The 22,385-nt window shown below is 48.2% G+C and overlaps 1 protein-coding gene across 1 annotated transcript; it reads right to left on the bottom strand.

Annotated features, from left to right (window-relative positions):
* Positions 1 to 600: 600 nt before the first annotated feature.
* TMEM39A (transmembrane protein 39A) lies at positions 601 to 20,618 on the bottom strand. Its single transcript, XM_072327178.1, has 9 exons — positions 20,250 to 20,618; positions 9,653 to 9,843; positions 7,923 to 8,145; positions 6,499 to 6,582; positions 4,753 to 4,895; positions 3,991 to 4,339; positions 2,988 to 3,175; positions 2,348 to 2,468; positions 601 to 1,829 (listed from the first exon to the last, which is right to left on the bottom strand). Exons 1-9 carry the CDS (start codon positions 20,547 to 20,549, stop codon positions 1,596 to 1,598), a joined length of 1,833 nt encoding a protein of 610 aa, XP_072183279.1. The 5' UTR covers positions 20,550 to 20,618; the 3' UTR covers positions 601 to 1,595.
* Between the last annotated feature and the right edge of the window lie 1,767 nt (positions 20,619 to 22,385).

Here is a 22,385-nt window from a genome sequence, read left to right on the forward strand (position 1 = left end):
GCCACACTACTGTTTCAGTGAAGGTCCCCATCTTGCATCCTGCTTGCACCACTGTGGCCACATCAAAGATCAGAGAAGACCTAAGAGTATTCCAGAATGAACCTAAATGCTTAGCTTTAGTTAGCTTAGGGTTAACGCTTTGGTGCATGTCTCGCTTCTCACCTCACCAACTATTGAAGAGAAACTGTGCTTCTGGTTTGGCTGTGGGAGAAGCCATCTTAAAGATGGGAACAAAATGCTGAATTCCTACTTCGCTTGGAAGGAAAGAAGGAACTGAAAGTAGTCACAGTTTCTCCCAAACTCAGTACAGTTGGTTTTGTTTTTAATTGATTATACATATCCGCTCTTAAACCAGAGGCAGCACTTTACTGACGCCTAAAGGTTCCAGTCAGATAGCATCTGAATGGAAGAATGCTGTATTACCCTCTTTACGAAGTCGAAGCACCAAGATCAGCTGCTAGCAGCATCCACAGTTAATTAATGATGGCTGATATTGTGTCTCTCATCTTCAAGTCCTTTGTGATACCGCCATAAGCGTTACTTAATTAGGTTCTACACAGTTCAACTGAATGAAGAGCAGGTGATTAAAAGAAAAAAATATTTCCTCTGCTGTTAGTAACTTCTTAAATACTCAGAGTAGCCAAGAGTAAAACACTGCTAAAATGCACTGTATGGCAGTAGGGGAGCTGCAGAGTCTGACAAGAACAAATTTCTTCAGGAACGCCTCTGACTGAAGGAAAGGGCTGAATACGCTCTAATTTTGTGCAATTCCTCAAAGTAGTAGAGCTGGCAATATGAAACAGCCAACATCTTTCTAGGTTAGGCTTTTTAAAGCGATACACTACCTTAAGGTTGTTATTTCAAGATTTAGTTCGTTCTCCGGGTGGAGTTAGCAACCTCGAGTTGCTATGAAGAGGAAAAGGGGTGAGAGCAAAGAAGGGCTTCCTTAGAATACCACACTCGTGTGCTGCTAGCTCTGGAAAGGGAACTGAAAGCTCTTGCTGATTGACAGCACTGTACCCTGCTATTCAGCACAACGCTTCTTCCCCTTCCCCAGACTGGTATAGCAGCAGCGTGCTTCCAGCACAGATCATCTGCCCTGGTGCTGAGGTGTCCAGATGAACTGCCCACACCGCTGAAAGCCCCGTTTTGTTTTCCCCTGCCTCTTCACTCACTCGTGTTTTTAAGACCAGTTCCTAATGAACAGCGATTCCGTCCCCACAGCCTGCCAACAAGCCAGGCGGTTGTGTGAGCAAAGCAGACACAGTGACCACACGCACAATCCTGTTGCTTCACATAGATATATGTATGGGTATAGATATACGGTATATACACACCGAGCTGTTTTTTTATATATATATATATATATATATGTGTATATATATAAAATAACACCTTGTTTATAAAGCGACATTTAATTGCCACCGGTTCCCTTCCCACCCCCACAAAAACAACAGTATACAAAATATAAAATATTTTAAATATTTATAAACGCCGCAAGAAAAAAAAATAGAACTGTACGAAAATATTCTTTTCTGAGGTTCCCTCCCTGCCCAGTGGGAAGGGGGAGGGGAAAAGGTACGCATTTGACAGGCCTAGTGTGCCTTGAGTCCATAGTTGTTAAGTGGATAGGAATATGCCCTGCCTAATACTATCCGGTCCCGGAGGAGCTTAAATAAGACATAGTAATTGCAGAAAAGGATGAGGGCCATGGAGAGGGTATGGTTCCACTTCTCTGAACGCAGCAAGGAATAGAGCTGGTAGCAGACCACGCTGCCTTCAATGAGAATCAGCAGGTTGAGCAGCCGTAACGGACGGTGGAAAAGGAACTGTGGAGAAAACAGGTAAAAAGCAGATTGATCATTTTTTTGGGGCCACGTTCAAGTGGAGAGAGCTGTGAGCGTCATTCTGACTAGCACCACTGAGCCAGGGCAGAAGTGTTTCTATTCCAGCTGCTGTAAGCTGCCACACAGGGAAAGCAGTGTAAGAAACAAGGCGTGCAAAAGTCATTCTCCTTGGACTGGTAAAGTAACCTACAGGCCAACTGATGTGCTTTCCCATTTTACTAGAAGATGTTCTACGCTCTTGTGAGCATAGTAATGTCTGACGAGCTACATCTCCACAATGAGAAAAGACTGATAAGGCAGCCACTACTTCTGTCTTGACCAGACATCTGAGTAATACTGGGATGGGAAAACCCTGCTGCTAAGAACAGGCCTTTTGTTTGGCACCAACTGACTGCTGCCCAGCATCACGCTGTTCCACACGACCTGCTCTGCTGAAGCTGCTATGTTTAAGCCTCTCCTCCCTTCCACAGCTGTGACCCAATAAGAGAAGAGATACTTGCATAAAAGCGGGCATGGGACACGTCGGAAGGCACTGCTACATTATAAGGCCCAACTGCTTTATACAGGCATCGGCTTCGTCGCACCAGTACTCCTTGTGGCCATATTGTGTTTTCTGACCAGCTGCGGGAAAAGAATGCCAGAGCGTTAGCATAAGGGGAAGCACGAGCGAGGACGCTCTCAACTCACTGAATGTGGGTTCACAGGAATGGGCTGCATCTTGAAAAACACCAAACCCTCTGTGACACCCCACTCCCACTTGAAAAACACAGAGGCAAGGAGCTCACAAGCTCACCAGGACTCAGCCTGGGCAATGTAAAGAAATGGCTCCCCATGCAAGAACCTAGCCCGCTATGCTGGAGGGGCCACCCTTGCCCCCATGCGACTGCTCCAGCGGCCAAGAGTGTTTGTCTCTGAGAAGAAACCAGCACTTTGACCAGAGAAGCTTCTGGACAGCTTTCCAGAGCAGACACTTCTGTTTTCTGGGAACAGAAAAATCTGAATTGCATCTACTACCTGTGACACTGTGAGGAGTGTAGAAGCTTCCTCAGTAGATAAGCAAGTATCAGCAGTGCTCATCCACCAGAGTGTCTCATCAGCCCCTTGCTGGGCAGGCCAAGCCCTCCCCATCCCCACACTCACATATGCTGTGGAGCATTGCTGTAGGAGCCGTGTTCTAGTTTCTGCCACTTGCCAAGGTGGGCAGCCGATCTGTGGAGCAGGTCACAGTACTTGGGAGGCAGCAGCTGAGTGGTGAGCATGACAAAGGCATTGATCCACACCATGATGAGGTGCTCACAAGACCAGCGCATGTCGTAGTACTGCGTGCTCTGCAAACAGACCGGACAAGAGCTTGGCACCACTGTCACTCAGCAGAGGAGGGAATGACAAGGGACGTACTGCATGTGCATCCAGCAGACCCACACCACACATTACAGGCATGCGCTTTTGGACCAGTGATTTCAGAGGGTTACAGCTAGGAAACACTCAAGGCTCCCTTCTCCTTGACCTGCAGGAGAAAGGGCAGGGGCATGATGCTGCAGCTGGTGCATCTCCTCCTCCAGCAGCAGATGACAGGAGGGTCTGCTTGCCACAGAACTGCTTCAGGAGCACCAGTTGCACCAGGACTGCTACATGGATTGTGGAGCCCTGCCCATTTCATTACACCAACTGGAGCTCATATAAATTAGAAAAAGACAATAGATACAACCCCCGCACTGACAAGGCGTTCTTGAATTTAGGCTCCCAAACATTCTAGTTGGCTCTGCTTTCTAACAGGTTGAACACCAAAGCCTCTGATCCAAGCACTCAAAACCCAGGACCATGTTGGATCTGAGACAGGTAACAACAAGTGCCCTTTTCTACAAAGAACACCGCTATCCGTCTGCCTAGGGCAGGGGGTGGGAGAAGGGGAGTTAGTAAGTGGGGTGATGGGACTAGAGGTGCATCACATTTATGGCAATACCTATCCGCCAACCAGGAGCAGTACTAGTGCACTCCGGATGCAGCCATGCTCCGCTATCCGGGCTGCCAAAGGGGAGACAGAGAAAAGGGGAATTAACCAAGAATCTGGCCCGGCAGCGATTCACACAACATTCAGAAGGAGGCGGCAGACAGGGGCACAAGAGAACCAAACGAGAGCTACCTTGACAAAACACAGTGGCAGGAAGGCCACGTAGTAGGCACTGAAGAGAGAGTTGAAGAGAACTTCCTTGATCCTGCGGTTGAAGTCTGCTTTTAGGCACTCCACTTCATTGCGGATGAGATCTGGGGAGAGGGGGCAGCTGTGGGTAGGGATAGATGTAGGATTATTGAACTGTTCTCTCAAGGATTCCCATAGGAGCGAGAGGAAATCTTTGGGTTTGACCAGGCTGCTGACAGCCGAAGCCCCATCGTCCACCATCTGATCCTGCACCAAGTAACCACAGTCCGCAGGCAGGGGCTGTGCTCTGCTGTCCTGGTGGAAGCAGCACAGGGGAACATAAACACCAAACCTGTGGGGAAAGAAGGAAGAAAGAAGGGTTGAAAAGACAGACATCCCAGAATGAAGCAGGGACCACCTTTGAGAGGAACACCGCACGAAGACAATGCCCAACTCAACAAAACTGTGCAGGAATGCTTCTTTAAATCCCACTCACGGAACAAGCGATCTCAATGGCTCAGTTGTCATCTGCAGTGAAGGCCTGTCATGCAAATAGCACGCTGCAGGCAGTTTGCTTCATAGAGTCAGGGCTCCTCCCCACATCACCCTCTGGCTACTCCTACTTCCCCTTTATTCATAAGATGAGATTTTGGTCTGCCTGTGTTTTAGGGACAGATTCCAGCCACCAGCTCAGGTTCCCATAGTGGCTCACCCCTAGGTAGCTACATTCCCCCAGCCCTGAAATGACAAGGTGTTGTTACTCACGGGTAGCCCAAGAAGAGAAGATTGAGAACGGAATGGCTGCGGAAGAGGTTGACTAGAGTCCAGCAGAGCACCCAGCCACAGAGGGTGAGTAGCACCAGGCGCACCATGTAGTGAATCACTGACGTTGCGCCCACCTGAGAGGCCTACAAATAGAGAAGATATGTTCAGCAGCCCTACTGCACTGGTGCTCAAACACAAGCGGGTGCCTCTGGAGGAAGAGCAGTGAGAGGGTGTCAGGAAGTATGCTGTAAGAGGGATGGCTGCCCTCTTCCTTCCAGAAGTAAAGGTAAAGCTGCAAAGTAAAAATTATTTTCACTCAAGTCCTTTAATGCTCTGATGATATTCCAGCATAGACTGAAAAGCATTTCCTCTTGCTATTTCTTTGGCAAAGATCACATTTCAGCATTCATTTTCCTAAAGAAGCAGATAACATTGTTCTCTGTTGAGGTAAGAGAAGATGGTGCACACACACAATCCATTAGGATTTCCACCATTCACCTCTACCGGGTACACCAGACTGCAGACTAAAGAGGAGGAAGCATCTTCAAAGGGGCAGTAAAACAACTTGTTCCAGTCTTCAAACAGGAGATGGCAAAGTCTTTTATGGAAGGGAGTGTATAAACAGGAGGGGGAATGACTGTTTACATGAGTTGATAGTGATAGGATAAGGGGGAATGTTTTTAAACTAATATAGGGGAGGTTTAGGTTAGATATGAGGAGGAAGTTTTTCACACAGAGGGTGGTGACGCACTGGAACAGGTTGCCCAAGGAGGTTGTGGTTACCCCATCCCTGGAAGCATTCAAGGCCAGGCTGGATGTGGCTCTGGGCAGCCTGGGCTGGAGGTTGGTAACCCTGCACATAGCAGGGGGTGGAAACTCAATGATCATTGTGGTCCTTTTCCACCCAGACCACTCTGTGACTCTATGAGTATAACCAATGGGATGTGCAAGAATTTGCATGGAAGTTTCAAAGCAGAAATTTCAGTCTCTGGGAGGCTTTATGGGGAGAATGGGAACGTAAATGACAATGGCATAAATCAGAGATGAAAGAACTTCTGAGATCCCACCTTCTCTGCTCACCCATTCAACAGCTCTTAACTGTTGGGAATTTGTTTTTAAAACTAGTTACTCAGTCTGGAGTTGTTATTAACTGTTTCAGTGGAGAAGCTGCCATTTTCCTCAAAACAACCTTTACCAAACATATACCTGACCAGATTCTGCTCTTGCAAACACAGAGAGAGTCTCAAAATCTAAGCTCACATGACCAGATCCTCAGAGTTACTGAGTAACCAGGAGAGGAAGAGCAGTTCTGCCAGCTATTCCTATTTCACTTCAGTGTACTTAGATGTCCTCCTTCTGATGCTTCTCTTCCATCTCCTGTTCACTCTTCCAGCCTTAGCTAACCTATTAGCCATTCTACTACCCAACTTGCAGTTTCTCTCAGTCACTTTTCTGGCACGAGATAGTAAGCTACAGTATTGTGCCTGCAGGGATACAGAAAACAGTGGGGTTATTTCATCTCCTTTGAGCTGAGAAGCAACAGGGCTATCCAGTAGTGAAGGACACATGTGCTCTCAAGGACAGGAGTCCCGTGATAGCAGGGCATCCCCAGAATCTTTAGACTTTCACAGTCAGACTTCTTTAGGAGGAAGAAATGCTCCAGCTCTCCGGTTTTCTGAACTTTCTAAGGCTGTTGTGCTCCACAATCAGTACTACAAGCAGGAGAAGGAACAGTGGGAACATTACCTCAGAGATGAGGGCCCACACCAGCCTCCGCGCCAGCATCACTGTGATGAATGCCGCCAGGTGGTAGTCAATAAGGTGGAAATTCTGAAGAAGGAAAGAGAAAACGTCTTCACCAAGGGAAGGGACTCCGAAACCACCCAGCTGAGTGGGGACTGGAAAGCTGGCTGCTGAAAGCATTAGTACCTTAGACAGGCATGCCCCTCATCTCCCTATGAGAAACACGGGAGAAGGGAGTAAAACAGGCACATCTCCAGGGGTAAGGTCTTTCCCACATGAGAGAAAAAAAAATCCACTTGAGGGCAGGCATTCTGAGGGTCAAAGGGAGCTTTAGGACCAGGACGCTACTGTGGAGAACAGCCTGCAAGTTCTCCTGGGAAAAGCCACCAACCAACCACAGCGAGGGCAGCCAAGCCCAGAGTCCTAAACACCAACTCACTTTAGCTCTCTGCCTCAGAAATAGGCTGTAGTGACCACCAGTGCTCTCTGATAATCAAGGTCATGTAAGAAATGTCATCTGCGTTGGCCACAGATGTGTATTAATATTGATTTTGGCTGCATCAAGTTAGCTACAGCTCTTGGAACCCTTACAATTTTTCAGTGAAGTCATCAAATGTGTTCTGGCTAGAACAGTTAACCGACTGAATAGTGCTGTCTCAGAAGGAAACTTTGGGTATGTGAGAATGTTTGAATTCTGGGAATAGTCCATAAAATGTTTTCAGGTAGGAAAACTAAAGTGGAATGCTTTTACTTCAACGAAAGCTGTGTCCAGCATCGCAGAGGTGATTCTGAGACTAACAGCTGGAGAACTGGAACACCAGCACCACCTGTCTGCACAGTTAACTAAGGAACCACCTCATGTTTAAGTGCAAGATGACCACATGAATTAAGGACCATTTCAGAAGTTAGATTTACACAGTCAGGGTTTGCTGACTGAGGTATAAGGCATTCAGACGGGAAAAAAATAACGAAACTAAGGAGACTAGAAGGTTTACATCAGCTGAGAATCTGACTCCCTCTCCAACTCCCCTGCTGCTGTTCTGTTGGGAGATACTAACAAAAACCTCCATCATCCCTCTTCTCAGGCTTTGTCATTTCCACTGGGTAGAAGCACCCACAGCAGGAGGCAGAAGGCTCCTGGAGACTCAACTTCATTTCAAAATGTAGTGGCTACCGGGGCTATACAAGCGCCTGCAGAAACTTCCAGTGAAGAAAGCTTGCTTCACTGAAGAACCTCTCTCAACTTCCATGTATTTCCCCCCCTGCCCTGTAAAACGAGGGATGACATGAGTCTGTTTGATGGGGGTGTAACTGAAGTCCCCTTCACCCCCTTATGTCAAAGGTTTGGTGAATCCTGACCAAAGAAGCATGACAAGAAGCCGTGTAACACCAAAGCACAAGCGGTGGTATTTGCTGGGGGAACTCACCAGTGAGGTACAGGAAGCAGGGTGATTGTACGGGTACCACCAGACAGTCTTGTAGATGTTGATGTACTGAATGAAGAGGGCTACCAGTAGGTAGATGAAGAACAGGAATTCGAAGAGAAGGCTCCCGTCTAATGGCAGGTCAGGGATCCGGCAGTGACGTACAGGCTCTGGAGTAATCAGCGCTGTGATGGGAGGCGCAGAGAGGCTGATGGCACTACCATTCCTGAAGCAGAAAGATACCACTCACTTGGTAAACGTTATACATTATCTCCACTGTTTCCTAGGGCAGGAAATGCTTAAGGTTCTGAATTGGGAATGGGCACTGCTCGAGTACAGATGGCATCAGTCTTGCATTTGTATTACCGGCACAAGACTGGTGTTAAGCTTCATCTTCTTCTTAACATGGACGAAACTCTTAGCCAGCATTTTCTGCAGACTACAGATAGACTACAGATAGGTGCTGTGATGTGCTCAACTGTATTTCAGACAAGTTGCAAAGGGAATAAAAGCATAGAGTAAGGAAGAAACCTTAAGCAAAAGCCACGAAGAACTCTGTGCCATACTGAGCTCTTAAAGCTGGCTCCTTCGGCTCACCTGTAAGACGTTATTACAGTAGCACCTACTTCAGCACACAGCCTCCTTCCCCAGTACTGCTAAGCGCCCACTGCCATTCTGCCGAGAGCTCCTCTCTTAAAGAAAGTTAACTAAAAATGGAATGAAGCCACTTCCTTGAGGCTGACCTCTCAAATGAGCTCACACTTCCTTCTTGCCTATCTTTTGGATGAGGCTATGACAACTAAAAGCTCTCGTATACAGAACTGGCAGAGAAACGTTCAGATGTACGTTATGTTGTGTCTAACTGAAACCAAGATAAGCAATGCTCCCCAACGGCCCTGAGATGCCGACACCAAGGTCTCCACTGTCACTTGTTCCTCTAAAGTCTAAGACTGAGCCATCCGTCCACCCATCCAAGACAGAGAAGTCTTTAAAGCCACAACTCAATGGTTTAAATCTCTTTATTCTGTAAGGATGAACCTATACCAAGTAGATCAAGGCCTCAAAGTGCAGCAAACAGCTTTTCTAGTCTGCTCACTTTGGTACAGGCCCTTGTAGTCTTCATGCTAAATGCGGAGCCCTAAATGTTATTGAGAGTTCCTTATTCCACCTCCAGCTTCCCCAGAAAACAGAGATGAGCTTTGCAAACTGTGAGAACTGGTCTTGTGTGGATCCAGCAGTGTCAAAACAACACACATCCTCCTGCCTCTTCTTCCTGTCAGGTAGGAGGGGGGCTCACAGCTGTACTCTGATGTGTCACAGTAATTTCCTACAGCACCACAGGCAGCCTAGTAATAGAGGCAAGGATTCATAATGTGCTGGGATTCACTCCTCTGCAAGCTGCTGCAGGGAAAGACAAAATGAATACTGCATAACTGCAACCCCACTTCTACAAGCCTCCCCATGGGGCAGATTTTAGTGTGCAGAGAGAAGTACTGCAGAGGGAAACGTGTCACAGCAGGGCTGGGAAGAGAAACTGGAAGAGGCTTCTAACACAGAGCATGTTTCTTCTTGGGTGGGCACTGCAGGGCTTACTCTCATCTAATGCTGCATAGAGGATTCCATCTCCCAATTCCTTGTCTGAACCACTGATCAGAGCTTACAGCAGACAGGAGTTGAAGCTTTCAACGTTATCCTAGCCACAGATGTCTCAACAGTCCTACCTTTGTCCTCACCTGTTTCTCAAACCAGTACCGTTTCCACAGCTCCCACCAACCAGAGTCTGGAGAGAAGGCAAAGCTGAACGGCTTAGCTGCTGCCGGCTGGGTCCCCTCCTTCCACCGGGCATGACCAGGAACCAGTCCACTTCCAGTGCCTCCAGCAGGCTGTGCCCAGAGACCCAGATGATCCTGAAGCCTTCCCAGGTCTGCAAAAGAAGCAGAATCGTCACTTAGTCAATGAACTACAGTTAAAGTGCTTCACAACCCCACATAAATGAATTCATGCAAAAGGCAGCCACTCTAACACAGAGAGGTAAATCAGGGACACCCGTCACCACCCTAACAGACTGTGTGACTTCAGCGGTACTGGGTCAGTGTCCGCCTGCATACAAAGAACAGAATCCACCAATGCTGTGTCTTTAGAAAGGGTCGGCTTATGTTATCTACCAATGACTTGCAGCAGTTCCTCTTGGCTGGGAAGTTCCCACCGTGCACCTCTAGCGCTGGAGTCAGCACAACCGCATGCCATGTTTCAAAAGCAAATATGGAAAGAACCCTCTTTCTGTTCCAGTGTGAGGAGCGCTCGGAGCTCTGCAGATCTTTCAAAACACCAGAGCATCACTTGATGGGGTCTGATGCTGATATGTAATTGGGACCCCCTCTGCTAGAGCTCAAAACAGACAGTTTTAATTGGTGTCCGTGAAGGTTTAGCAAAGCAGTGAATTGCACGGTTCTGATAGTAGGAGGCCTATTTAAAAAGGGCTCCAGCTACCAGGGTAGTGCAGCAAAATGCACATGAATGGGTGCCCTTCAAGTGTGCGGATGGGCAACCACACAGCCCAGCCCTAAAAAATAATACATTAAAACATGAGTTTATAAATATTTATTTCAAATGACATACAAGTGAATCGGTTCCTTAAAATGAACTACCATGAGAGAGATTAGGAAATTGGTATCAGTAATGAAGATGGCTTCTCTGGCACAGACTTTATCACTTCCCATATCATTATGCTTTCATTTCATTGACCTTACCCAAGCCTACAAGGATTACAACAGTCAGGAAAGTTTCTGGTGGCTGTCAGACTGATGGGTTAAAACTGGAGTGCAAATCCCAGAAGCCATTCCTAACGAGCACGCTGTGCACAGAGCCATGACGCTGAGAGAGCAGCTTCCAGAAGTGTGTCTGCATTTCTGGAGGCTGCTATGGTGCCCTATTGGCAAAACATCATAGCCAGAACCGACCCAGAATCCAAGAAAAACACTCCCGCTTTCTGGGGAGCTCTCAACCTCGCTCTGAAACTTACGGTTGGAACCCATTATCTGTGTCTAATTCAGTTATCACCTCCTTGAAAAACTTGAGAAATAGCTGGCAGAAGGGCTGAAAGTTTGCTGAATGAGTCACATCACTGTCACCATGAACACAGAACGACTCCAAAAAGGAATAGAAATACATGCTGGGTTTTGTTGGGTTCCCCACCCCCGCCCCACTTTGGTTTACAAGTTTCTCAAGCTTTGTCTCTACCCCAGCAGCCAACTCAAAGATGCAACAAAAATAAGGTGTTTTTTTACAGACGAACGCTCTGCACGTTCCCACATGAAGGTCACTTAAAGTAAAACAGACTGTGGAAGAAAAAGAACCATGTTGTGAAATTGCACGAAAGGAGAGAGTAAACACCAGATGCATTCGGTTTGGAAGAAAATAACGCATTCTGGCAGACTTCAGAACTCTTATTCTAATCCCTGCAACAACACAACAGAGAACAAAGTCCTTCTCTCCCTTTCAAGACAATACTTGAAAACTCACAACCTTGCCTGGGATGTTCTAGAGTTCTGTCTGAGAATATCTGTATTTCAGGCATTAAAAAACAACCCAAAACCCCACAGTCCTAAAGGAAGTAACTTTCAAAACCTCTTTAAGCCAAATTAAACTACTACAGGCACTGAGGAAGCTAAAACAATCGATCCAACTCGACCAGCACGCCATTTATGACAGCGGATGTCATGCGCATAAGTTGATGTACTAATTGGAGTTGTTAAAGAGTTAGTGGAGAGTATTTTATGCCACGTTGAATAATCTGTGCACGTGATTTAGCAGCTGTCATTCATACACTCCAATGAGTATGCTTCATGTGCTTACCGAGAGACACTTGGACACTGCATGATCACATTCCCACCCTTTGGCTTTGGAGAAGAAGAAGTGCCTGCGACCTTTACTCTACCAGGTAAGATTCTTGTGTGCACCAAAGTCATTAGGACCTTTCATAAAGAGCCTACACAGTCCTTCCAGGCTCCTGTCTCTTGTTTGCAGAGCTCCCACTCCATCAGCACTCATTTCATGTAGTCTCAGGCAGAAAGTGAATAACAGCAGATAAAAGCTTTTCCTGAAAAGACCTTTCAGTCCATTAGTTTAATTCCAAATGGTTCTTCCCAGTTGACCTGTGATTTCCCTTCATATATCATGCCTTCATCCCCAGCATTCCCAGATCAGAAACTGCCCTTGTCCTGAGATCCCCTGCCCTCCAAAGCAGGTATGGGCATCCCAAAAATGCACACAGAAGATTTGGGGGATCAGCTACACAGCAGCGGTCCTGAAAATGCATATGGAGAGCTGTGATGGCTCTCTTCGGGACAGAGATGAAACCTTCATCTGTGACATGGTTAACAGAAGAGCCGGGAACAAAAGGCACCAGCCCTTCCAGTTTCTGATTTGTGCTTCTCTGACTACAGACAGCTCGTGGACATTTCATTTCTCTCCACCAACCACCAGGACAGAGATGGGCAGGAACCACTGCCACAAGCAAGACCCGAGGGATGAAGAGAGCTCAGCAGACCAATTACCCACCAGCAGGGAGGTGAGCAAATCGGTGCCCTTCCTGCTCCCCAGGGGCCATCCGTAAGCATAGTATTCCTGCATCAGCAGCTGTCTAAACAGCACTTACAGGGGACAGCTCAGAAGAGAGTCAGTGATTCATCAGAACAAAAAAACTGCCTGGCTCCCCATCTCTTTGCTGGAAACGTTATAATGCTTAGCCAGTTATTTTGATAGCATTAATGCTTTTTAATTGGAGAAAACTCCCAGCTTCCAATCCCCTCTGGAAGCCCGCTGCACCAAGGCCTGAGAACTGTCAGAGCTCAGAGAACACTCAAGAGACTGCTTGGCTCCACGAGTCCTACAGGCAGATGCTCTCAAAAGTGGAGAGAGAAATATGGCCATCTCCACTTGAAGTGACGCAGCCTGAAAGACCGCAGGTCTGTCATTGCAGATCTCCGCCTTGATCAGAGAGGCTTATTCCTGCCTAATAAGCATGTGACACCTTGGGGTGAAGCAACACATCACCATCAGCGAGGATGCCATTCAACATCACTGCTGCAGCTCCCTCGCCATGGCAGTTAGTGCTGCACATCACCAGCTCCTGCATCCAGGCGTCTGGTAAACGCTCCCTACCCTGCAGCATGCCAGCTTCTCAACTTGCTGTTCTTCAAAGGCACCTATCCTGGGAGGGAACCCAAAGGACTGCCTGAATGAGCTGCGAGGCTCCAGCTTCCAGCCCACAGAGGCAAAAGGCCACATAAGATCTTTTTGGCTCAGCCCAGCCTGAGCGAAAGACCTATGAATTTGGAGGATAGCAGTGGCTGGTGCCCACAGCTGACAACAACTCCTTGTGTCCCAGACAGCAGTTTATTTATCCTGACTTTCAGCTAGAAGACAAATAGCTCTTTCTACTTATTTCCCCGTCTCTCCAGCCAGTCTCCAAAACTGAAACAACCCATGTGAAAAAGGGTTATGGAGATCCCTGCTTCAAGTCACTGAGTCTGGTCAACCTAACCCCAAACCTGCATTTGTCCCACAACCCCCATGTCTGTGCAAGTTAGCAGTAATTTCACACTATATTTAAGTTTTCTCTGGCACTGCCATGAGTCCTAGTTATTGTGGCTCATTCTTACTTACCTTCAACATGAGAATTTTACTTTTTACTAAAAACAATGACAACAAAACACTTTTACAGATGAAAAAACTTCAGACAACCGATTGCTGGCAATTGACTGACCCAACACGATGCAAACAATACACACATACATCACGAGCAGAGCCTAGGAACGGTGACGCCTGCATCTCGATCACGAGGCTGCCTTGCTGACAGCATCACATCCGCCACACCGAACACCAGGATGCTACGAAACATCTGCAGAAACACCAACCAGGTTCAGGCATGAAAGAGCATTCGGTGGCTGCAACGTTTTCAGCAGGAAATAACGGATAGGTTATCAGGTGGAAAGCCAAATATTTGGCTCGCGCAGAGGTCCCCCAGCGCTGAGCAAACAGAACCTTTCAACTGGGGCTGGTTGGGAAGGCACACACCTGCCAGCTGGCCCTGAGCAGGGAGGCCAAACCGGTTAGGGGCAAGGTCTCCCAAGTCAGCACATTTTCCACAGCCTCACGTTGCAACCAGTTTGCAGGAGAAGCGGGTTAAGGAGGAGGCTCATTGCAGATGGATGCAGAAAGCCCCCTAGAGTGGAAGCAAGGGCCGAGCTCTGGATGCAGCAAGTTGGCCCAGAGCAGGCTGTGAATTGTCACTGTCAGGTGAAGCACTGCCAGGTTCATTTCTTCTTGTGAGTAAGAGCCTGGAACCACCTTTGCAATAAAACCAACCAGAGTGAGCAAGTTACCGTGGGCTTTTCTAACACGGCACAACTATAGGACTGATTTCAGGCATCCTCGCTGAGGCAGGTTGACAGAAAGACAAGGTGAAGGCAGCACTTGCCATTTGTAGCTGTCACAGTTCTTCACACACCCACTGATAAAAGGAATGAAAAGTTCTCCAGGAAAAGCCCACCCAGGTTGGAGTGGGTGCAATAAGCGTTGTTTAGTTCATTTTGCAGACGTGCTCCTTAAGGATGGGAAAGAGACAAAAGGAAATTACCCGAGAGAATGAAAAAGCAACTTCTAAAAATGGAGAAGGGTTTCCAACTCAAACCCTGCAGTCCTCAGAAATTCCTCAAATTCCTTACTTCAGGGGTATACAGGAGACAGAGCCCTCCGTCAGATGCTGCTGCACACCATGGCAGTAGCAGAAGCAAGCTGCTGGGAATGTAGGCACCTCTTCCTCATGTCGTTCCCTCGTCCTCTTCTATGATGCATTCTTCAGGAAGCTCTTTTGCCTCAGCTTTGTTATTTGTAGTAACTGCAAAGGATTGCTCTATGCTTCCCAGAAAGCTCAGAGACTCGCAAGCACTCCCGGCAGCCCGGTCTGGTGGTTGGCAGCCCTGCACATAGCAGGGGGGTTGAAACGAGATGATCACTGCGGTCCTTTTCAACCCAGGCCATTCTATGGTTTTATGACACTAAATACAGATGAACTGAAGTCCTTGTGAGCTGGAAGTAAAGCACTGTCAATGAACCGCTGGCTACAGGAGAGCAAGAACAAAGCTGCCATTCGTGAGGTAATAAAACAGCGCCTCATAACCATGTAATTACATTGTGCAATTAGGTGCTGCAGGATGTCACAGCAAACGGCTCAGTAAGACTTGAATGAAGAACTATAATGTTCTTATGAATGAAGACAAGTGAAATCATGTTCAAAACAAACTGCAAAAAAAATAATAATAAAAGAAAAACCAACCCACCAACATATGGCCCTCGAGGGCCGACCTGCTACGAGTGACCAATGAGACACTTCCCAGCAAGACAACGGTATCACACAGTTCACAAGATGTTAAGGTTTTCTTTGGCCTCCTCCGTTGTATACAGCAATAAACGCTGCCAAATACTGGATTTTGGAATAAAGAAAGCATTTGCTTGCTCTTGTATGAAAACAGGACAGAATGGTGATCTTTTCCAGCACCAGCAGGAAACACAGTCCTGACTAGTTGGATCATTGTTATTTTGGTCCTACAGCTCCCATGCTTCTAAATCGTATGGGAAAAAGGAGAGGAACTCCCATCTTGGACAGTGCAAGAGATTCACAAAGAAGAGCTGGCAGGATTTACTAAGCTAGACATATGTTTCTTAAAGACAACTTGCGCTGTCATATGAAAGCCCTTGAGAGTTTGAGCTTCAGACCCAAAATAAGCTTTGGATACGTAACTCCACAAGTTTTAAGCTCCAATTCCACATAGCTACTGCAGGGAGAGACAAAAGTTCACTGTAGAAATCATTTTTCTTCACTCTTTGCTGTAAGATAAATCGACTGCCAGGAGGTCAGAGGACTTGCCAGGCATCTAGGCATTTCTAGTGCGACACTGATGTGGAGCTAGGTTCATGTATGGCCAGCACGGAGACTGGCTAACACACAAAAAAGGAACCCTTCCGCCTCAAGAACCCACCTTTTAATTCACAGCCTAACAAGCATGCACTTTCTTCTCCCTTTCTCAACACATACATGTGGACCAACAGCACAAGAACCTGACTGCAAGCCGGCAAACCTTTGCTTTTTAGTCTCTCCTCTTCCACTGTCTTGCAGGGAAGTTGTTTTACTGATTCAGGCCTCAACTTCCCTATCTCAAAAGGGATAAGCAGTTGGACAAAGTATTTCTCCTCCTGGGGGTTCTCTGTATGTAGTAGTGAATATTTTTATGGTATTATTCTAGCGCTTTAGATGAGCTCTTTTTAAAAACAAACAGAAGCAGCTTTCCTGCTGGTTTTGCTTCTCTGCCAACCTCTATGTTTAATTTAATGGAGACCAGCCACGATGACAAACCATGGGGAGTCACTAGGATTTTTCTATTTTGTCCTCACGCAGCTAAAAATAAGGCAGGCATCTGCTATCTGCAGCAGTGAGTTTGAAGACGTGGAGCACAAGAAGCACTTTGCAAAGTCGTCTCACGTTTTTTGCCCTAACAGCATCGAATGTAACTTCTACTCGTACCACGGACACACAGCTGTGCATCCCCACACCCCATCAAAATGGATCCAGCAGATTCTGCAGAGGGCCTGGCTTCTCCCTGCATCTCTAGAGCCTTTCTCCAAGTCTTCGGACTGGAATTCCAATCGGAAAGCATTGGTGCAATGACAGCCTCCACGTCCCTGACACTGTAGAAAAGCAGAATTCTAAATGAGCTGTAATTTGCATACCAGGAGTGCTTAATCTGCATTAAAACACAAAACACAAGAGAATACATCAACTACCCTCTATTTCCATCTTAAACAACAGGCAGAGGCAATACTTTATCCATTTCACGTGGCCTGGTCATGTAATCTCTCCACCAAGCAGTAAAGATCTTGATCCCATTTCTATTACTCTGGTGGGCAGCACTCAGAACCTCATAAAAGCACATGCAGAGCAGGAAATGCAGTAGGACACATTAATCCCCGGTATGATTAATTACACCAACATCAGTTTGGCGGTCTGAATTTGCATGAATGCTCTGCATTTATGGGCCACAGAAGTCTAGTGATGCTGCTGCTGCTTCAAACCAGCACATGTGGATGCTGCTGCACCATGGTCACCAACCCAGCTTTTCTAACTCGGTTGCACAATACTCACTTCCCACCAGAAGTCTTGTTTTCCGCTTGCAACACATTCCATCCACGTCAGAAAAAAAAAAAAAAAAGGGTTGGAAATGACTCTCGAGTGAATATACCTCACGAAGAATGGCAGGAAATCTTCCAGGAGAGTTTGTGACAGCTCAAAATGATTCAGTCACACAGAGGCTTACCTCTAATTTTAGAACCATCACCTGCTAAAAGCTCTGCCTCTTATCTAGTTGTGGTACTGAAGTTTCCATCACCACAAGAGACCTGCTGTGGTGAGGTGAACAAAGAAGAGAAGAGCGCTAAGTTTGTGATGCTGCCTCTCATTGCGATAGACCAAACTCTGCAGGCAGGGAGCAGGGCACGATGGCAGCAAAGGATCGCTGCAAGAAGAAGAAGGCTGATGGCCAAAACGTCTTGTCTTACTTACAGTTTCTTGTGCTTCAGTCAGCAGAGCAGCACTGATGCTAAACTGTACCAGGTCTCCAGCTCAATGGCAATGCAAGAAGAAGAACCATCGAACAGAACCATCGAACAGAACCATCGAACAGAACCATCTAACAGAACCATCTAACAGAACCATCTAACAGAACCATCTAACAGAACCATCTAACAGAACCATCTAACAGAACCATCTAACAGAACCATCTAACAGAACCATCTAACAGAACCATCTAACAGAACCATCTAACAGAACCATCTAACAGAACCATCTAACAGAACCATCTAACAGAACCATCTAACAGAACCATCTAACAGAACCATCTAACAGAACCATCGAACAGAACCATCGAACAGAACCATCGAACAGAACCATCGAACAGAACCATCGAACAGAACCATCGAACAGAACCATCGAACAGAACCATCGAACAGAACCATCGAACGGTCTGGGTTGAAAAGGACCACACTGACGATCTTCTTTCAATCCTCCTGCTATGTGCAGGGTTGCCAACCACCAGACCAGGCTGCCCAGAGCCACATCCAGCCTGGCCTTGAATCGAGCCTCAGAAGGAAAACGCACAGGGTAAGCTCTGAGACAGAGGAGCTGTATGGTCTCAGAATCAGCACTGTCCTGTTGCTCTGCTCTACACACCCACCTTTAGCATCTGCAACCCTACAGTAGTGTGAACTGCCTGACCAGCTTCTGAACTGAACGCCCACAGAAACTGGACGGCACCGTACCAACCATTTCTAGCACACACGCTGTATTTTCAAACATCCCGATTTGATGCCTGTGAAAGAGAAATGTTACTTCTGTGACATCCAGAATTCACAATGCAGACATTTTCAAAGAGAGACTTGCGTTCAGTACTGCCTGATACCAAACACAGCTGAATGTTTTTCTTCCCCTCTAATACTACGTATGTAATTTAATTCCACCTCTGTAAATTTCAGACCAAAAGGCAGTTACTGAAGCAAGCACAGACAAAAAAGAAAGCGATTAGGCCTGTCTGGTATTGAATAATACATACAAGTATAACCATATTAGTGACGCACAATATTGCTAATATAGACAGGTCACCATGATGAAAATAGCTTTATTTCCTTGGCTACCACAGGATGCCATTACTGCCCCTGTAAAAAGTATTCTTTTATTCAGAAAGGTGCTAAACTGTACTTTTCAACAAGTCCTGAAAACCATTTGTTTTCTTACAAGCAGAATTGAAACATTCCCTACCAAAGAAGGAAGCTGAACCATCCATCATATACAGTCAGACTGACATGCAAAGTAAAAAAAGTAAGGAAAAAGAAATGGAAAATGCTTGCCTTTTTAGCATCATCAGTGATCTGGATGGCTCAGGGCTGAGATAGTAGGGAGGCCTTTGTTAAATAGGAGTGTGGATATTCAGACCTTCCTTAAACCATGGCACAAGTGGCTGCAGGTTGGCAGGTCTGCCAGGAGACCGCCAGGAGTGAGCCCGAGCATAGGGGGAGGTACACAGGCACTGCTCCGTGGCCTTAAAATTAGGAGTGCACTTCACAGTGTGACGGGCCAAGATATCACACGATCCCTCCAAACAAATACGATCTGGATGGCATTCCCACGCTTCGTGCTGGTTTGCGCTGTGAAACAACAACCAGACAGCTGAGAACAGAAACAAAGAGTGGCTGCATCCACTCCTGAAGAAGTTCCTGTCTGAGAAAAGGGGCGTGGGGAGGCTTCAGCACAGTTCCCAAAGGGACTGGCACTGCCCGGCCAATACTCTGGTATTGACAGAGCTGGGTTTTTATCAGCAGAGCATCCAGCTAGAGGAGCTTGCTCTCTGGGAGGAGAAATAAGTGTCAGAAACAAAGCAGGCCAGCACCAGCAGTGTCAGGAGTTGAGTAAAGATGCAGAGCAGATTAAATAGAAGGCTGGTGTCCCGCTCTGCTCTCAACACCCTGTGAAACAGCTGATCCCTTTTGCTCCCATGGCTGGTCACCCAGTCTTTTCTGACTGCAAGCAGTTAGCAGACCTAGGCTGGCTACAGAGCGGATGCCTCACCTCTAAACGCTGTACAACTCACCACTCTGAGTACAGACATCTTCTTCCTTCCCTTACAGCCATTACAGACACCGGGGACCTGTTATTCCCCTCGAAAAGCACGCATGAGAGCGACCAGACTCTGCAAACAAAGCTGCCTGTGTGCCAGCTAGCATTCACGCAGCAAAGAGACCCCAGCACAGAGAGAGAGCCGCCCCTGCAACGAGGCCTAACCCCGTGCTGCATCATGGAGCCTGCCGCGCTCCCTCCCCGGTACGCAGAGCCAACCCCGGCAGTCAGGGCTCCGCCGCCGCCTCCCCGGGCCCCGCGGGGTTGCTCGGGTTCCGTCACACCGTGGCAGGGCCCGTCCCTTCGGCACGGTGCGGAGAGCCCGGACCAGACACCCCCTTCCCTCCCCGCGGCCCCACGCACACTTCCACGCGTTGGATCCCCGTCCGTCGGCCGCGAAGAGCCCGGCTCCCCTAACACGCCCGGACACGTTGTCTGAGCCCGAGCGCACGGCTCGAGCACGAAGCCGCGTCTAGATCGCGGAGCTGGGGACGGCAGCACCTCGCGTTTTCAGAGGAAAGCCGCGGAACACCGATAGCCGTCCGGAGCCCCGCTGAGGGACCCGGGCATCTCCATCGGCGCGGGACGGACGGAGCGGTACTCACACATCCAGGCGCCGCTCGGACATCGGCCGGCAGCGGGTTCCCTCCCGAGGGCAGCGCTGCCCCGGGCCGCCGGGTGGGACGGGGCGGCGGAGCGGGTTCCTCCGCGGATCGCTCCTCCTGCCGCCGGGCGGACCCACCTGGCGGCCGCCGCTGCCCGGAGCCCCGCGGCGGGGCGGGGGCGGGCGGCCGCAGCCCCCCGAGAACGGGAGGAAAGGGAGGCGGACGGCACGAGCTCGGCAACCCCGGCGCGGCCCTGCGCAGCTGCCCGGGAGACGTGGCAGTGAGGGCTGATGCTCTCATCACACGGCGACAGGCGGCGGCGGCAGCAGCCACCGCGACGGCAGGGGGAGCGGCCGGCCCAGGGAGGGCAGCGCCCGCGGGGCGGGGCGGCAGCGCCTCGCCGCCATCTTAGTGGTGGCAGGGGAGGAGGTGGGAAGCGCAAAGAGAGAAGGAGGGGGTTGGGAGCGGGGCGAAGGAGGGAAAAGCGAGTTTAAAGACGGCAAAAGAAGCGAAGGAAATCTGTCAGCACCTTACACGTGCAGAGCAATGCCCGGGCGGCCTCACAAGAACAAGCCAAAGGGCCACCCCATAGTGTGTGCGACCCAGTTGTTATCTGTGGGCAGGGCATTACGGGAGTGCCCCTTGTCCTGAGGCCTTCCCTTACAGCCGCTCATCCACCTGCAGCAGCAGGCAGAGTTGGAATGGAGAAAGCTTTGCTGCTGTGCGAGCTGTGCTTGGCCGCAGCCAAAATATTGGTGTGTACCCGCAGGTTCAGCTGCAGATCCAAAAGGCTCTCCTTGAAAGAAAGCTAACTGCCCACCAGCCGGGCCCAGCTCACCTCCACAGCTGAGCGCTGTCACACAAACCATAGAATCACAGACCCATGAAGGTTGGAAAAGACCATTATCATCTAGTCCAACCATCAACCCATCAGCCATGCCCACTAAGCCACGTTCCTCAAAGGAAGAACAAAGGAAAAGAGTGAACCACATCGCTCAAAGCTGGTGAGTTTTGCAGTTTTCCCCCAGTGCCCCTTGCCCTGCAGTTGGGCACCACTGCAAAGAGCCTGGCCTCACCCCTTTGATTCCCACATTTTAGATAGTTATAAACAGTGATAAGATCCCCTCTCAGCCTTCTCCAGGCTGAAGAGTCCCAGGCCTCTCAGCCTTCCCTTGTATGGAAGATGCTCCAGGCAGCATTCAGCTGCATGGCACTGTAGGGCAAGATTTGATGGGGACAGATTTCTTCTCGGCAGTGTCAGTTTAAGTTTGGATACGTGCAGAAGGATCTTAGAGCTACCCCGGGTCCTTGCTCTCCTTGTGTTTGAGAGGAAGCTGTAACTCACATTGAGCTCTGGCTGCGAGCACTGAGGACCAAGGAATGGCTCAGGCAGAACGTGAAAGAGGGCATCATCCCTGTTATGCTTTGTGAAATCCCCTCTTGTCAGATTTAACTGACCTTTGCACGGGACTTTTTCACAGTGTGCGTCATTGAGGAGCCCAAAGACAGAAAGCCATGCTTAAAAAGATCCTTCCTCTCTCATTAAATGTAAAAGGGCCTGCTTGCTAAGCGATTACTACAAATACAACTCAATGCTACAGGGATTTCTATAAAATACATAGGACTATTCCACCACTTTCCTCACTGACCAATACAATCACAAGTGGTATAAAACGCAGACTTTATATACTGTCAGCCAGTCAAGCACAGGATTTAGCCTATCTGTTCCTTATTTTCTCCTAACTTTCATTTGCCTTCTGATATTTCAGGCATCGCCCTTTTTTTTTTATCTCTTTCTCACTTCTGCCATGGTTTGCCCCTGTTTTCTACTGACTCGTAGAAGACAGAAACCACTTGTCAACCACTCTCCCTCCTGTTTCAAATCCCTTTCCATTTTCACTGATTTAACTCCTTTTTTCATGCTACGATGCAACCCTTTACCTTTTTTACTCCAGGTCTACTGCCTCACGATCTGTGGAACATAACTGGATGTCACCCTGAACAATCATGTAAATTTGCCACAGGATGTAGCTGTCATTTAATTCAAAACATCAAAGCCTACTGTGGATAAAACAAATACCTGCTGTCTTCTGCAGACATAGCCAGATGAGGCTGGGTACCACTAACAACATATCT

Source organism: Excalfactoria chinensis, chromosome 1, assembly GCF_039878825.1.
Source record: "Excalfactoria chinensis isolate bCotChi1 chromosome 1, bCotChi1.hap2, whole genome shotgun sequence".
Classification (NCBI taxonomy): Eukaryota; Metazoa; Chordata; class Aves; order Galliformes; family Phasianidae; genus Excalfactoria; species Excalfactoria chinensis.

Excerpts from the sequence above, each read along its gene's own strand:
- TMEM39A (XM_072327178.1), bottom strand. The coding sequence starts at position 20,549 with ATGAGAGCATCAGCCCTCACTGCCACGTCTCCCGGGCAGCTGCGCAGG. Across the intron at positions 9,844-20,249 it reads TCCGAGCGGCGCCTGGATGT|ACCTGGGAAGGCTTCAGGAT; the intron begins GTGAGTACCGCT and ends CTTCTTTTGCAG. Across the intron at positions 4,340-4,752 it reads CTTCTCTTCTTGGGCTACCC|GTTTGGTGTTTATGTTCCCC; the intron begins GTGAGTAACAAC and ends CTTTCCCCACAG.